General features: G+C 45.1%; 1 protein-coding gene across 5 annotated transcripts in view; it reads left to right on the forward strand.

Annotated features, from left to right (window-relative positions):
• GRIK1 (glutamate ionotropic receptor kainate type subunit 1) overlaps nucleotides 1–18,328 on the forward strand; it is a 481,071-nt gene that overhangs the window by 244,619 nt on the left and 218,124 nt on the right. For all 5 annotated transcript variants that reach the window (XR_012302847.1, XM_073668326.1, XM_073668329.1 and 2 more), the window contains exons 7-8: nucleotides 2,352–2,495; nucleotides 4,127–4,234. Coding sequence is in view for 4 of the 5 variants with exons in the window: in XM_073668326.1 (XP_073524427.1) it covers nucleotides 2,352–2,495; nucleotides 4,127–4,234 (252 nt within the window). In the remaining variant the exon portion in view is untranslated. The remainder of the gene's footprint in view (nucleotides 1–2,351; nucleotides 2,496–4,126; nucleotides 4,235–18,328) is intronic.

Consider the following 18,328-nt stretch of genomic DNA (forward strand, 5'->3'; position numbering starts at 1 on the left):
TGAATCCAGCATGCGGATGTATGAGGCGGCCTTAGCAATTAAAGAGAAATCTCAGATGCAGAAGAGATCAGTAGGGTTTTATGAGATTTAAAAAAAACATAGCTCAGAAAACAGCGCCCCTCTTGTTTGTGGTCTGTGTCTGGTATTACAACGGACTCAATTCAGGTGAAAAATGCCTATTTGGACCTAATTGTAGCTCCGAAAAGTGTTTGCGATACAATTTTGGCAAGTTTTTTTTAGGTGGATTTTAAAGAAGATTGTTCTCCAAACTACACATGGAAAACCCCTTCAAATGTTCTTTGAGTAAGGTTTCCATTTCAATGGAAAAAATAAGCCAAGGGTATTTTCACACGCCGTTTTTTTATGTGGATCTTGGAGATTTTACTCCAAACTTCTCATAAATAGCCGCTTCAAAAACTCTTCAATGAGAAAACACTATAGGGCTGTGTGCACACTTAGTTTTTGTAGGAAATTTTTGAACCGAAATTGAGCAGAATCTGAACCGATAATTCAAGTATTTGAGGAGCTTTGAGTTTTGGAGGAGGATTCTGAGAGTTTACCATCAGTTTTTTGCTCAGTTATTGATCCGAAAAGACTCAGTGTGCACATAACCATATACTGTTGTTTTATAGTGTAAAAAAAAAAGCAACACATCAATTATACAGGCATTTTTGCTTGAAAAATAACGTTAGAAATATAATTGTTAAAAAAAAACTTTCCATACACAAAAGATCATGTAAAAACACACACAAAAAAAAACTTTTTTTAGGTGTTTTTTATGTGCATTTTTTAGCCATAGTAATAATCCATTTAAAAAAATCTTTGTCAACATGCCCCTTTAGTTGACATGGTGTTTCTTTGTTTTTCTACATGTTAACACTTGAGGTGTTTCTGCATGAAAAAATGCTCGAAACATGATGACTGAATCAATAGAAGTAGAAAAAAAAAACACCCATTACACAAAATCAGCAGAAAAAACACCAAAAAAACTTAGTTCTTTATTTTTTTTATTCTTACATGGATTTCAGGTGGAAAAATCCACACTAAAATCCTAAAAGTATGTTCAAAGTGAGTTTTTTTTTAACCTGGATTTTAAAGAGGATCTGCTTCAAAATTCTCATCAACGAGTATTTGAAGTGATTGTTGATGTGGATTTTGTAACAGATCCTCCTCAAATTTCACATTTGTGGCTGAAATATCCACATAAAATAAATTTAAAAAATTGGAGCAGTTTTGTACTATTTTCTGACCTAGATTTTGTTTATGGGCCGTTTTTTTTTCCAGTTGATTCAGTTGTTAAATTTGAAACATTTTTTATTCAAGTAGAAAAGCCTCAAAGATTAACATACTTTTATTCTCTGGAAAAAAAAGAAGATATTGACATATAGGAAATAAACATCACCATATGAATTATAAGGCTGTGGTGGGACATAATTTTTTTTTTCTGTGTGGATTGTTCTGTCTGAAAAATCCACATAAAAAAACACTTAAAAACAATCAAGTCTTTTTGTGCTTTTTCTGTGTTTTTTTTACATGTTTTTTGTGAATATGGAGTTTTTTTTCTGCTTCTATTAATCTAATAGTTACATTTGTAGCTTTTTTTTCTTTTCAAAGTAGAAAAGCCTAAAAAAAAAATCGATGTATTGCTTCTTTTTATGCGTAAAAAAAAAAGCCGGAGACTTCTCCCATTGAATGAATAGGACATTTATTTAAAGAGTTTTTGCAGAGGTTTTTATGTGGATTTTGGAGCAGAAACCACTTTCAAATCCATATCAAAAACCTCTAAGTGATCATAGGCTAAGGATCGGCTTCAAGATCCACATAAAAAACCTCTTCAGGTTCTCTTTGAATACTCTTTTAAAGTATAGCAGATGCTGCCCACATGAGCTTACGATCTCCATGAAATGGAAGGGGTTAAGGTGACATGATAAGTCTAAGGAGCCTGTCTTATGATCTGGGGTAGTGAATTCCACCGAAATGGTGCAGCACAGGAGAAGTCCTGCAGACGGGAGAAGTCCTGCAGACGGGAGAAGTCCTGCAGACGGGAGAAGTCCTGCAGACGGGAGAAGTCCTGCAGACGGGAGAAGTCCTGCAGACGGGAGAAATCCTGCAGACGGGAGTCTGAAAGAATGGAGGAGACGTTACTCTAAACACCAGATTGAAAGATCAGCCTTGCTTTCCCATTTGAAAGACTTCTCTCGTGCTGCACCTCTTCTCTCGCATAGTTTCTCTGACTTGCAGACTAATTTCCGATCAGAGTTTCCAAACGACGTGACAATATAGAACTTTCCTGTTGGCGGCCGGTCATGAGTATTGTAATAAAATGCAGTCTGCCTATGTGCTTAATACAGACAGATGCCGCCTTGATGTATGACGCCGTCTACATGGTCGCAGTGGCAACACAACGAGCTGCCCAGCTGACTGTCAGCTCTCTGCAATGTCACCGACACAAGCCGTGGAGATTCGGACCTCGATTTATAAACTTCATTAAGGAGGTGAGTTATTTGAGATTTAGAGCTGGATATTATGATCAGCGTTCTGCGTGTGTTGCTGGGAAATAAAGCTCGAATTTTTGTGATATTTCTTCACTTTTATCACAGTGTTATTTTTTATGGAATTTTAAAAGTCTCGTCCTTAATTCTTTTTTTTTTTTCATATTTCTGTAAAATGCTTTACTTTCCATTCGGACTTGGATTTTTTTTAAAGGAAGCTATCGTCAGCTTTTATGTTACGTGCATTTTTTATGAAAAAAAAAAATAGGCAATGTTTTGGAGTTTTTTTTCATGCCACGGCCTTTATTAAAAGACACTATTAGTAATCTTGCCATTTTTTACACTGGCAACTGAGGGTTTTTTGAGACTCGGACTTTCTGTCCTTTTAGGAAGAGTTTTCAGCAGTCTCATTATCATCAGAGACAGATTACAGTGACTGATAACACCTCTATAGACAGCTGATAACGCAGGATCCATAGATGCTTCAATATAGATGATAGGGTCTGAGTCTGTTCAATTTGGCTGATGTACAGGTATTGTTTCCTGAAACTACAGGAAGTTAGAGTGTAAAATAGCCCCAGTGGCTTGTGTGAAAATTGCAAGATTTAGGATACACCAATCACAATAGATCACTCTTATTAGACGCTAGGGTTTGAGTCTGTTCAGTGTGGCTAATGTACATGTGTTGTTTCCTGAAACTACAGGAAGTTAGAGTGTAAAGTAGCCCCAGTGGCCAGTGTGACAATTGCAAGACTTTCATTTTACCCTTAAAAAACGCATAGTGGGCACACAGCCTTATACAGATTCTGATATGGAAGATGTGAAGCGCTGAACCACCAACAGGAGCAGTTAATGACCGCTCTGAGCCACCGCCGGGTAGAACAGGCAGATGGTTAGGAACTACCTGGCTGTTATTATTTTTTAGGCCCACATTAAAAAAATTAGTCCTGGATAAACTTATTAATTTTGGCATTTTTGGCTTCGTTAGGATGTCAGCAAAATTGGATCGGTGGGGGTCTCACACCCAAAGCATTCTTTTGATAGCTGGTTCTGTGGTGGCTAGAAGTTCATAAACACCACAACTCCATACACTGTGTAGTGACCCATTGAAGCAAATGTGATCTGAGATGAGATCGGCCGTGGCTCCAGAAATGTGAAAGTCGGACCCCCGCCCATGTGATTTTGATGACATATATCTTAGTAGTGAACATCCCCTTTAAGCTGCTTTGCAAAAGTTTTACTAAAATCAGGCCTACTGTTTTGTGTCTACAGTTCTTCTATGGACAGTGTATGTCTTTAACTGCAGACACTGTGTAGTCTGATCCTGGAATCAAACTCTCTTCCATCTGTCCTATAGTTCTTGCTAAGATACAAAATGAGTATGATTGCAAAATCCGACTACACGGGCTTTGTAGTCAGATTTTAGAGACACATTGGTCTGCATTGGAGCCACATTGTAGGCACAAAATAATAGTACAGTTTTAAATCTGTGTATCGGTATGATAATTGTACAACACATATGTGCAATAGATTTCTTTGTAGGATCGTCTATTTTTCCAGAGATTTCAGTGCGGCAAGATGTTGATTGATAGTCGGCTGGCTTCATATATCTTTTCTTGTCTATCTGTCCCCAGGCACGGTGGGACGGTTTGACAGGTCGGATCACCTTCAATAGAACGGACGGCTTGAGAAGAGATTTTGATTTGGATATTATTAGCCTGAAGGAGGACGGCATGGAAAAGGTATTCAGGATTTTCTTCCATTTTTCCCCTTTTACAGACACATCTGTTCACTGCCAGGATATCACTTAAGACTATAGTTATTAAGGCCCGGGGAATTGTATAAATAAGCACTTTGTGTGTAGTCGAGGCAGAACTGTCAAGATGTCCTGGAGTTAAATGAATAATTATATCTGTGAGATGTGAGCGGTTCGAGACCTTAAAGGGAGACGCCATCGCTCAATTTTTACTAAAAAGAATACAATAATAACATAAAATTATTCATGTTTTGTAAATAACGCTGTTTTATAGGGCAATTAAAGGAACTCTGCAGGCAAAACTAATATTTAGTTGTGTCCAGTGCAGGACATAAAGGGGTGGGGCATGAGCCAGGGGTTTTAGTGTCATGCTCCGCCCACTCAGGCTACTACACTATACCAATGCAATGGATCAGGTTTCTTGGTCCGATCCTAAAAGCTGTGGCCGAGACATTCCTTATACATTGGTTTTCTCTTACTAGGTTGGTGCTCGTGTTAAGGCTGAGTGATTGAACATTTTTCTTTTATTTTTACTTAATTCTCATGATTTATCAAACTATCATTTTCTGTTTTTGTTTTTTCCTTTTTTTCCACATACCTGTGTAACTTTTAGTGCAAAAATGTTTCTTGTTTGTCTTATTTAAAAGGGTATTTTCATCTCCAAGATCATATCCAATTTGTAGTAGGTGTAGTAATAATAATAATAATATTAGCAAATAACTCCAAATTAAATGTAGTATAGTTCTTCTGATTAGCTATGTCGCTTACCTCATGTGTAGGGCATTGCAGGACCTTAGGTATCCATGGGTATGACCACTGGCAACTAGCTAAGTAAATGTCACTATATCAGTGGTCATAACCATGGATATCTAAGGTCCTGAAATGCCCTGTAAATGGGGTAAGTGACATAGCTAATCAGAAGAACTATACTACATTTGTAATTGGGGTTATTTGCCAATATTATTATTATTACGCTTACTACATATTAGGATATGATCTTGGAGATCTTGGAGATTTCAATATACCTTTAAGTTTAATGTAACTGGGGCTAAAAAAAATTTTTTACAATCGGTTTTCATTAAAAATGTTGTACCTATTTCATTATATACTCATATATATACACTGCTCAAAAAAATAAAGGGAACACTGAAATAACACATCCTAGATCTGAATGAATGAAATATTGTCATTGAATACTTTGTTCTGTACAAAGTTGAATGTTGTGACAACAAAATCACACAAAAATCATCAATGGAAATCAAATTTAGTAACCAATGGAGGCCTGGATTTTGAGTCACCCCCAAAATTAAAGTGGAAAAACACACTACAGGCTGATCCAACTTTGATGTAATGTCCTTAAAACAAGTCAAAATGAGTCTCAGTATTGTGTGTGGCCTCCACGTGCCTGTATGACCTCCCTACAACGCCTGGGCATGCTCCTGATGAGGCTGAGTATTGTGTGTGGCCTCCACGTGCCTGTATGACCTCCCTACAACACCTGGGCATGCTCCTGATGAGGTTGCGGATGGTCTCCTGTGGGATCTCCTCCCAGACCTGGACTAAAGCATCCGCCAACTCCTGGACAGTCTGTGGTGCAACGTGACGTTGGTGGATGGAGCGAGACATGATGTCCCAGATGTGCTCAATTGGATTCAGGTCTGGGGAACGGGCGGGCCAGTCCATAGCTTCAATGCCTTCATCTTGCAGGACCTGCTGACACACTCCAGCCACATGAGGTCTGGCATTGTCCTGCATTAGGAGGAACCCAGGGCCAACCGCACCAGCATATGGTCTCACAAGGGGTCTGAGGATCTTATCTCAGTACCTAATGGCAGTCAGGCTACCTCTGGCGAGCACATGGAGGGCTGCGCGGCCCTCCAAAGAAATGCCACCCCACACCATTACTGACCCACTGCCAAACCGGTCATGCTGAATGATGTTGCAGGCAGCAGATCGCTCTCCACAGCGTCTCCAGACTCTGTCACGTCTGTCACATGCACTCAGTGTGAACCTGTTTTCATCTGTGAAGAGCACAGGGCGCCAGTGGTGACTTTGCCAATCCTCGTGTTCTGTGGCAAATGCCAAGCGTCCTGCACTGTGTTGGGCTGTGAGCACAACCCCCATATGTGGACGTCGGGCCCTCATGGAGTCGGTTTCTAACCGTTTGTGCAGACACATGCACATTTGTGGCCTGCTGGAGGTCATTTTGCAGGGCTCTGGCAGTGCTCCTCCTGTTCCTCCTTGCATAAAGGCGGAGGTAGCGTTCCTGCTGCTGGGCTGTTGCCCTCCTACGGCCCCCTCCACGTCTCCTGGTGTACTGGCCTGTCTCCTGGTAGCGCCTCCAGCCTCTGGACACTACGCTGACAGACACAGCAATCCTTCTTGCCACAGTTCGCATTGATGTGCCATCCTGGATGAGCTGCACTACCTGAGCAACTTCTGTGAGTTGTAGAGTCCGTCTCATGCTATCACGAGTGTGAAAGCACAACCAACATTCAAAAGTGACCAAAACATCAGCCAGAAAGCATTGGTACTGAGATGTGGTCTGTGGTTCCCACCTGCAGAACCACTCCTTTATTGAGGGTGTCTTGATAATTGCCAATAATTTCCATCTATTGTCTATTCCATTTGCACAACAGCATGTGAAAATGATTGTCAATCAGTGTTGCTTCCTAAGTGGACAGTTTGATTTCACAGAAGTTTGATTTACTTGGAGTTATATTCTGTAGTTTAAGTGTTCCCTTTAGTTTTTTGAGCAGTGTATATATATATATGTACAGCTTTAACTGACGTTTCTTTCAGCTCTCATGTAAATCTATGTTCATGTCACCTATGCCCCACCGCCATATCATTTTGCTTTTAAATAGAAGTTAAATAGTGAAAGGTCTTAAAACCATCTGGTGTCAGTGCCGGCTCGCCGAGGGATTTCAAAACTTCCTTTGATCACAGCTATGAATTCTATTCCGGGGAGTCCGCTGACCCAAGAATCTCGGCTTTAGAATTTTTTTTTTTTTATCGAATGTCATAAACAATTTAATGATTTGATCCCAGCTCCAGCCCCATTAATGCGCGGCGAAGAGTTTGCACAAAGCGATGGGAATACATTTACATAGGAAAACCTTTTACCTTATTCTTCTCTACGTTAACTTCTCCATTATGAAAATTGCACTGATCGTCTTTTATGAATATATATTCCCTTGACTAGATTGGATGTAGCCGGTGATATTATGAAATATTCCTATTGTATGCGTTTCATCGGGTGATTTCTATATTTCAAGAATAAGCGCAGCACTTTAACTGTCAGGGCTAAATGCGGCGAGATACTCTGCTGCTTATAACGTCAGGCTGAGCCTCAATACACATTGACTCGATGAATAAACAGTTTATTGCAGGCAGCGAGTGGATAAAATACAAAGTCCACCATAAAATCATTAATAAATAACAGTAATAGAAATCATTTTCACTGCGCAAGCGAAAAGAATATATTCTGACCACACAGCATCTTAAAGAGGCTTCCAGCTATAATGAAGATTCCTACCTGTTCTTATGTTCTGTACCGAATCCCAAATGTTAAAATTCCTCACAAAGAAGAAAACATTAATAATGACTGTGAGAACTCCCCATTAACATTGACTGACATGTCCCCTTTAAGAGAATGCTTATTTTACTTCTTTCTCCACTTATGAGCCACTTCTTCTCCTTCGAAACTTTATGAATTCATCATTCACTCTGAAAAACTGCTAAAGTCCATCTTGGTCAAAACTCACTGAAGGATCAGATTACAGCTTCTTATTGACATTTATGGATAGAGGAGGGGATGGGGGAAAAGTGAGACAGGCAGTCAGACATATGATGTGACCTCAGAGCTGGATTCATTATTGCTGTATGTCAAGGCTGCCAGGCGATCCCGTAGATATCCCCCCCGCTGTTACTAAGTTGTCCGTTGCCTCCAATAGTCAGGACAATTATGCAATTGACTGACGAGTGATGGATGCGGCTGCTTTCGCTACTAGGCCGAATGTTGGGCATTTCACAGTGAATATAGAATATGCAACTCATGAAATATATATGTATTCCTGTACTGTCATTGCCAAGCTCCGCAATAACCCAGGAAAACTAGCTGCCACCACCAATCGTTTCTACAGGCCAATTGGACACCCATACAGGTAGCGTGTGGCTTCAGGGGTGCGGTTCATAGAGCAAGAGGAACAAAGCTATTACATTTTATATATTTAATCTGAAAAGTAAGCAGTGTTTATAAATAATATACAAAGATGATAAAATGGGAACAAAATAATATGATATATACATTCATATAAAATAAAAGGGATAACAAAAGAAAAAGTACTAAACCTGTTTCAAGGAAATGGCTTAGATCTTAGTGGAGGGAAGCATTCCTTTACGTGCAGAACAGTACAGAACCAAAGTGAACTGTACAGATGTACAGAACCACAATGAACTGTGTCTTCCAGGACTGACAAAGATAACAATTCTTAATCTGCTTTTATTAGATAAAAATCACGGCCACATACCTCTACTTGGTAAGCTCATATGGGACTGGTCATGGTAGGGACACATGTGGCCCTGGTCATGGTAACTAGGGACATAAAAATTAAGAGATCCCCAACTTTCAGGACATTTGCCCACTTGAATGTCCCAGGCGGAATATATTAATGCCATATTTCCCATCATGATTTTAGCTCTCCATTAATAGGAAGCATAGCATATATAATGTTAACCCTATGTCCGAGATTATTTTGGGGCTCATGCACAGGCTGCACATTGATATAAATAAATGCGTTACACTGGCCACTTCATCACAACACCGAAAATATGTCTCACCATGCTGTAGGACCTATGCCGTCCACAAAAACCCTAATATTCATAACTAGAGTCTGGGCTCAAAATAATCCGCTTGCAGTTCTCTGATAAGGCATCTCCACAGGACATAAATCTGTCGTCTCCCAATTTCTTCTGCAAGCTGTGCCAGGACTTCGTGTCTGCGATCCATCAGATAACCCACTTTATTTACCTGTTCACAGCAGGGGGTCCCAGCTGCACAGGGGTCATATAGATTTTCTTAGAGTGTGAGTTCTTTTTCTTTCAATTCATGATTATGCTATGCTTCGATCCTCAATATGAGGGTTTAGATATTGGTCCCATTCTTACCATTACATCTATGACAATGTGCCACGCAAGGTGTTGGAAAGACTAATTGCAACACGAAGGGAGGAAGGAAAGGGAGCCCAGACACTAGGGAAAGGGGAAGTGGAGACGTCCTAGGATGATCTGATATCACCCTGTGTTCCCTATCGACCCTATATTGGTTCCTCACCAATCACCGCACAGGAACCTAAACCCTGCATTTCCCTAGAGCTTGGCCCTGGATAGGGAAGGGGGTGATGAGCACTAGGCAGTCCCCACTAATCACTAAAGACAATAAGGGAGACAAACACAGGGGAAAGTAACTTAGCTTGAGCTGACTTAAGAGAGATTACACCACACGTCCTCTTAGCACCAGAGAGGAAGTAAGCAGACTGCAATAGCTCCAAGCCTTCACAAGGGAGTATGTGAATATCACCGGCACCTCCCTGTAGCAAACAGAGAGTATTTAAACACCCAGGCCTTGGTGTCAATTAGCATGAGGTAGGTAGCCGCTGGGTCCTAGAGTGAGACAGATCTAAGAAGGTGTCTGTAATGCCAAACAAAGAGATCTTCTGCAACCAACTGCAGGGCAACTGTCTGTCATATCTGACACACCCTTGACAGTACCCCCCTCTACAGGTGGCCTCCAGACATTCAGGACCAGGTTTCTCAGGATAAGAGGTATGGAATGAATGAACCAACCTGGGAGCGTTCACCTCTGATGCTGAAACCCACATCCTGTCTTCTGGACCATAGCCCTTCCAGTGCACCAAATATTGTGGGGAACGACGTTGGAGACGAGAATCTACAAACCTTGAAATCTGAAACTCCAGATTACCATCAACCATTATTGGGGGCGGCGGTGTGGGGTGGGGGCTCAAGAGGTTCCACATATTTCTTGAGTAAGGGCCTGTGGAAAACATTGTGGACCTTAAGGGCCTGAGGAAGTTCAAGACGAAACGCTGCTGGGTTAATGATGGCGTTTTTTTTTATAGGGACCAATAAACCTAGGTCCCAGCTTCCAAGAAGGGACTTTCAACTTGATATTCATGGTAGACAATGACACAAAGTCATTCACATTCAGGTCCGGACCTGGCTAGTGTTTTCTGTGTTTATACCTGTCTCCCATGATCCTTAAATTACTCAGAACCCTCCGCCACACCTTGGAGAGCTACGAAGCAAAATATTCCTTCTCAGGAACTCCCGAAGCCCCTCCCCCACTAAAGGTACCAAACTGTGGATGATAACCGTATGCACCAAAGAACGGTGACCTGCCGGTGGATTCTTTACAATGATTATTAATGGAAAATTCTGTAAGTAGGATGCCCAATCCTCCTGATTTTCGGAGACAAAACACCTGAGGTATGTTTGTACATTACACATAATGCACAAACATACAGTACATATACACATACTGTATATAACACATTATACACACAAACATATATACATATATTGTACAGCACGCAAAATGCTCACATACATGTATACACATACTGTACATTAGACATTATACACACATATATTTATACACATACAGTGGGTACGGAAAGTATTCAGACCCCTTTAAATTTCTCACTCTTTATTTCATTGCAGTCATTTGGTAAATTCTAAAAAGTTCATTGTTTTCTCATTAAAGTACACTCTGCACCCCATCTTGACTGAAAAAAAAACAGAAATGTAGAAATTTTTGCAAATTTATTAAAAAAGAAAAACTGAAATGTCACAAGTATTGTAAGGCGGTGGTGTTCACACCGTGCAGTAACTGAGGCAGTGACCCAAGCAAGTCCAACATAAGCAGCTTTTATTCAGCAAAACTTACAGGTAAACAGAAAGTCCTCCGGTTTGCAGCCGGGTTAAAACAAGTCCATAACAACGGTTTCCAGGGGCAACAGCCACGCCGGGCCGCTCAGAGCCTGACGGGTGCAGAGGCTTCCCAGGCGTGGGTTCAGCCACACTCAGTCCTGCTGAGCTTTCCTGCTAAGCTCCTAGCAGGTCCCAACACTGAACAACACTAATCCTTAGTGCAGGGTTTTTAAAGGACCTGAGGCAAGAGCCACTGGAAAACCCGGGTTGGAGGGAGGAGGCCGCCCCACTGTCTCCTGTGACCTCCTTCAAGAAATGAAGGCCCTGCTGGATTTTACTTAATTTGTCTTACCCAGGTAGCCTGACCAGGTGATTGCTCACCTTCATTCCTGCATTGCAGCCGCTGGTGTGTCTGTGACTGCAATGCACTCCAATGGATTTAATAAGACTCTGTACACATTCTGGGGGATATATAACGTCCCTCGTATACGATCCCGGTCACTGCCTCACAGTATTCAGACCCTTTGCTCAGTATTGAGTAGAAGCCCCCTTTTGAGCTAGTACAGCCATGAGTCTTCTTGGGAATGATGCAACAAGTTTTTCACACCTGGATTTGGGGATCCTCTGCCCTTCTTCTTTTCACAAATAAATGCAAGTGATATCGAAGAAATGTTACCACTATCATGAAGTACAATATGTCACGAAAAAACAGTCTCAGAATGAGTGGGATCTGTTGAAGCGTTCCAGAGTAATTACCTCATAAAGTGACAGTGGTCAGAATTGTAAAAATTGGCCTGGTCATTAACGTGCAAACCACCTTCGAGGGTAAAGGGGTTAATCTACCTTAGCCAGATAGCCTGACTAGGTCAATGCTCACCTTCATTCCTGCATTGCAGCTGCAGGTGTGTCTGTGACTGCAATGCACTCCAATGGATTTAATAGGTCTCTGTACACATTCTGGGGATATATAGCGTTACTCGTACACGATCCCAGTCACTGCCTCACATATCCCCTACCTCTGTTAAAACTTGTAGTGTTGAACATTTGTCACCATACAGGGTGGCCGGGACAGGGCTTCCGCTTTTGCCTGCGACTTTTACAGAGAGACTGAAATTTTGCAGTGACAGAAACCGCATGGTGACTCGCGCATTCCTCGATGACATTCGTACCCTTACCCCAGGTTCGGTGTCATGTTGGAGAACCGCAGTCCTACCCGGTAGCTCTGAGAACACGTCGGTATTCCACTGTACCAGTGAGCCAGCCTCCCGTCGCTGCTGTTTAGTGAGAGCATCACTTATCCTGACCTCTCCCCCGGACGCACCCCTGGCTGAGGGTACACGTACTACCTACCACCCAATCGCCCTTGTTAAAAGACCTGACCGTGGCTCTTTTATTATATGTGCGCTTCTGTGCTGCCTGGGCATCTAACAGATGTTTTTTCACGATGGGCATGACTGCCGCGATCCGGTCCTGCATACCAGCCACATGTTCAATTATACTCCTTTGTGGATTTGGCTCTTGTCCCCATGTCTCTTTGGCTACGTCCAACAGACCCCTAGGGTGTCTGCTGTACAATAACTCAAAGGGAGAGAACCCTGTGGAAGCCTGGGGTACCTCACGGATGGCGAACATCAAATAGGGTAGTAACATGTCCCAATCCCTTTCGTCCTTAGAAACCACTTTTATTAACATGGACTTGAGGGTTTTATTGAACCGTTCTACTAGCCCGTCGGTTTGAGGGTGGTACGCAATTGTTTTATTTTTAGCAGTTTGCACAGTTCTCTCGTCACCTTGGACCTAAAAGGGTTCCCTTGATCAGGATCTCCTTAGGTAGCCCAAGGCGACAGAACATGGCAAACAGCTCCCGTGCAATCAGTTTTGCCGAGGTGTGGCGTAGTGATATAGCCTCCGGGTATCGGGTGACACAGTCGACGACCACAAGTATATGTTGGTGGCCACGAGCGGATTTTACAATGAGCCCTACCAAGTCCATTGCAATCTGTTCAAAAGGTACCTCTATCACTGGCAGGGGTACCAATGGGTTACGGAAGCTTGCGGTGGGTGTGATCAGCAGACACTCGGGGCAGGATTCGCAGTACTTTTGAACCTCCGCGTAAATTCCCCGCCAAAAGAACCGCTGCAAGATACGCTCTTGCGTTTTTTTAACCCCTAAGTGTCCACCCAGCAGGTGTTTGTGTGCCATCATCGACAGAACTGCCTGACGGTACGACTGAGGTACCACTAACTGTTCCACGACCTCGTCCCTGATTTTGTCTACCCTATAGAGCAACTCACCATTGACCACGATGCGTGGAATCACAGTATCTGCACCGGGCTGTTGAGCTACACCATTTACCTCTAACACCCTTTAGGGTGGGATCCTGTAGCTGAGCTGTCCCAAATGTGCACCGGGACACTTCTAGCTCGGGGATCAATGAGGTCTCCTCGACCTCTACTGCCAGCACCTCTAGGGGAAACCTATCGGGGTTACACTCTGTCCCTAGGTTGGACACCCCTACGGCAGGTACCCCTGACTCGGGTTCTTTGGGTACAGTGCCCGTAATAAATTTTACCGGGGAAGAGTGGTTTTTGTTTTCCCACAGAGTCCAGAACAGGGGCAAGTCTCTTCCCAACACAGTCCCATAGGGAAGAGTTTTTACCACCCCCACTACATGTTTCGTATCCCAACATGGCGTGGACAACACTACCTCCGCGCTTGGGTATTCTCGGAGGTCCCAATGGATACACACCACCTCGACTGTCCGTCCTCTGGGGTTGTCTCCTGCCACCAGTGACTCATGTACCAAAGTCACTTGGCTCCCCGAGTCTAAGAGGGCCTCTGTTGGGTACCCATTAACCAGTAACTGGCACATTTGGGGTTCACTGTCCTGGGGGTCGGCACTCGCAGAGCAGACGGTCTGGGTGTACAGTGAGACCTGGCAGTTATACCCGCAGTCCATGGGCTCTGTAGTCAGGGGGCAGTTAGCAACCACGTGTCCCGGCCCCTGACACCGCCAGCACCTAATGGCGGAGGTACTGTTAGATCTTGTGACCTTATGGGAGGGAACCGGTCTCCTGCCACTCTCACTCCAGGGTTCCCCTTCAGCACGGGTACAGTGCTGACTGTCCTCAGCAGAGGACCGCGACCCCTTTCTCATTTCCTGGTCTGGCAGGTTCTGGCGTGACAGCAGCGAGGAGGCAGAATCCCGTATAAAGTCCTGAGTGGCCGAGTACCGCTCAATCAGGCTGACCACCTGGTCGAGGGTGCCGGGGTCCCCTTGTCCCACCCAACATTGGATAGCGGCTGGCAGAGTCCTCACCAGCCAGTAGACCAACACCCTCTCCACCATCTGGGCTGGAGTCAAAGACTCAGGCTGGAACCACCTCCTTACCAGCTGCAGAAGGTCATAAGCCTGAGACCAGGCGGGTCGTGTCTCCACAAAGGCCCATGAAAATATGCGCTGAGCCCTCACGTATGTATTGACCCCCAGTCGGGCAAGGATCTCACCTTTGAGCCTCTGGTAGTCCTGGGCGTGCTCCCGACTGAGGTCGAAGTAGGCCTTCTGGGCATCGCCGACCAAAAATGGAGCAACCACTTCTGCCCACTGGCCGGCTGGTAGGTTTTCCCGCTCTGCCGTGCGTTCATAGATGGACAGGAAGGCTTCCACGTCGTCCTCCGGTCCCAACTTCCTCAAAGCTGAGCGAACCTTGTCCCGGGCCTCTCGACGTTCCGGAATCAACGTTATGGCCGTTTCCCGCAGGGCAGCAATCTGTTGCAGCAACCGTTCATTTGTTTCTGCTGCTGCTGATTGTGCTGCTGTTCCCGCTCCTGCTGTTGCCGCTGAGACTGCAGCTGCTGCTGCTGGGTGAGTACCAACTGCTTTAACAGCTCCTCCATTTTGTCCACGGGGTGGGGCTGAAAGGTGGCAGGCCGGATTGTGGTCATGCTGCTGCTAGTGGGGTATGCCTCAGTCACACTGCCGCATTCTCCACCAAGCTGTAAGGCGGCGGTGTTCACACCGTGAAGTAACTGAGGCTGTGACCGAAGCAAGTCCAACATAAACAGCTTTTATTCAGCAAAACTTACAGGTAAACAGAAGGTCCTCCGGTTCGCAGCCGGGTTAACACAAGTCCATAACAACGGTTGCCAGGGGCAACGGCCGCGCCGGGCTGCTCAGAGCCTGACGGGTGCAGAGCCTTCCCAGGCGTGGGTTCAGCTACTCACAGGCCCGCCGAACTTTCCTGCTATGTTCCTGTTCCTAGCAGGTGCCAATGTGACGCCCAGCTGCGCTTGGTATCACAAATCCTAGAAGGGTGTATTGAAGGATTCCTCCACCAGAGGGCTCTCTAAGCATTCACATACCTCCACCTTCCACCTCAGACCACCAGAGGGAGCCTGTTTGGGATATTTAAAGGGAAGGTGGAGCCAGGCAGCTCAGTGAGTGATTCAGCAGTTTCCTGCTCAGACACAGAAGGACTCAGTGCAGTCGAGCCAGAGCCTAGCAGTTCCTGCAGAAAGAGTTCAGTACAGTCTGTAGAGTGATTCCAGACTAGAATTCACAGAGCTCAGGAAAGAAAGCTAGGAGTGTGCCGACGCTCTGAGAGCGGCGAAGAAGAGCAGTGTCCCGGCTGCAGTATGTGTAGCCTAGTGAGGGCCCCGAGCGGGGCCGAAGGCGAGTGGAAAGTGAGTAACATAGGGGGCAGAGGAGCTTAACCAGCTCACCCCGAAGTTACAGCGGACACCGGGTCCGAATCTACGTGGATCTCCATGACCAGTAGAAAACTACCGGAACCCCTGGTGAACTACAGGTCCCAGGATCACCAAAAGCTGATACGTACCAGGGTCAGGAATCACAGAGACCCCCCAAAGAATAGGGAGAGTGATCTCCAACAGAAGGCCCTACCACAAGGTCGGCAGGTGCAGAACAGAGACAAAGTTAGGCCTAGCTCCAGGCAGGTCAGAAACTTAATACGCAAAGGCAAGAAACAGGAGGCCCTACACCCGCTCATTGGAGAGGATCCTGATATGCACCCTTCACCCTACAGTGCTCCGGGATGTGCCTGAACTTCCATCAGTAAAAGGTACTGAAGTGACTATCGTGTCTGTCTCTGTTCTTGCTCTGACCCGGCGGGTCCCGTCTGTCCTGCATCCTTACATCATACGCTGCCCTGAGGCCTAGCTCCACCTGTGGGGAACTATACCACCGAGCTGCCTTATCATCGGACAGCCACAGCGCTGGTGAAACTCACCAGATACCACAGGTGGCGTCACGAACTTTCCCATATAAACTTTTCCCTTTTTGTTTTGTCCCTTTTTACTGACCGCCCTGGGTCACGAACCGGGCCAGCCACCGTGATAATCCCCGCAAGCAGCCATCGGCCCGGCTGTCGAGTACCCCACGGCCCAGGGGACGCGTCACCAACACTGAACAACACTAATCCTTAGTGCAAGGTTTTTAAAGGGCCTGTGGCAAGAGCCACTGGAAAACCCGAGTTGGAGGGAGGAGGCCGCCCCACTGCCTTCCTGTAGCCTCCCCCAAGAAATGAAGGCCCTGACGGGTTTTACTTAATCTGCCTTAGCCAGCTAGCCTGACCAGGTCAATGCTCTGCAGCCGCAGCGGTGTCTGTGACTGCAATGCACTCCAATGGATTTAATAGGTCTCTGTACACATTCTGGGGGATATATAACGTCCCTCGTATACGATCCCAGTCACTGCCTCACAGTATTCAGACCTTTTGCTCAGTATTGAGTAGAAGCACCCTTTTGAGCTAGTACAGCCATGAGTCTTCTTGGGAATGATGCAACAAGTTTTTCACACCTGGATTTGGGGATCCTCTGCCATTCTTCCATGCAGATCCTCTCCAGTCCCGTCAGGTTGGATGGTGAACGTTGGTGGACTGCCATTTTCAGGTCTCTCAATTGGGTTTAGATCAGGGCTCTGGCTGGGCCAGTCAAGAATGGTCACAGAGTTGTTCTGAAGCCACTCCTTTCTTATTTTAGCTGTGTGCTTAGGGTCATTGTCTTCTTGGAAGGTGAACCTTCGGTCATGTCTGTGGTCCAGAGCACTCTGGAAGAGGTTTTCATCCAGGATATCTCAGTACTTGGCCGCATTCAGGTTTCCTTCAATTGCAACCAGTCATCCTGTCTCTGCTGCTGAAAAACACCCCATAGCATGATGCTGCCACCACCATGTTTTACTGTTTGGAGTCTATTGGGCAGGTGATGAGCAGTGCCTGGTTTTCTACACACGCCGCTTAGAATTATCACTAAAAAGTTCTATCTTCATCTCATCAGACCAGAGAATCTTATTTCTCATAGTCTGGGAGTCCTTCATGTGTTTTTAAGCAAACTCTATGCTTGCTTTCATATGTCTTGCACTGAGGAGAGGCTTCCGTCGGGCCACTCTGCTATAAAGGCCCAACTGGTGGAGGGCTGCAGTGATAGTTGACTTTGTGGAACTTTCTCCCATCTCCCTACTGCATCTCCGGAGCTCAGCCACAGTGATCTTGGGGTTCTTCTTTACCTCTCTCAACAAGGCTCTTCTCCCACGATTGCTCAGTTTGGCTGGACGGCCAGGTCTAGGAAGACTTCTGGTGGTCCCAAACTTCTTCCATTTAAGGATTATGGAGGCCACTGTGCTCTTGAGTAATGCAGAAATTTTTTTGTAACCTTGGCCAGATCTGTGCCTTGCCACAATTCTGTTTCTGAGCTCCTTGGGCAGTTCCTTTGAGCTCATGATTCTCATTTGGTCTGACATGCACTGTGAGCTGTGAGGTCTTATATAGACAGGTGTGTGATCTCCAACAGAAGGCCCTACCACAAGGTCGGCAGGTGCAGAACAGAGACAAAGTTAGGCCTAGCTCCAGGCAGGTCAGAAACTTAATAAGCAAAGGCAAGAAACAGGAGGCCCTACACCCGCTCATTGGAGAGGATCCTGATATGCACCCTTCACCCTACAGTGCTCCGGGATGTGCCTGAACTTCCATCAGTAAAAGGTACTGAAGTGACTATCGTGTCTGTCTCTGTTCTTGCTCTGACCCGGCGGGTCCCGTCTGTCCTGCATCCTTACATCATACGCTGCCCTGAGGCCTAGCTCCACCTGTGGGGAGCTATACCACCGAGCTGCCT

This window comes from Phyllobates terribilis, unplaced genomic scaffold (assembly GCF_046119375.1).
Source record: "Phyllobates terribilis strain yellow unplaced genomic scaffold, ASM4611937v1 Scaffold_2__4_contigs__length_985480577, whole genome shotgun sequence".
Lineage (NCBI taxonomy): Eukaryota > Metazoa > Chordata > Amphibia > Anura > Dendrobatidae > Phyllobates > Phyllobates terribilis.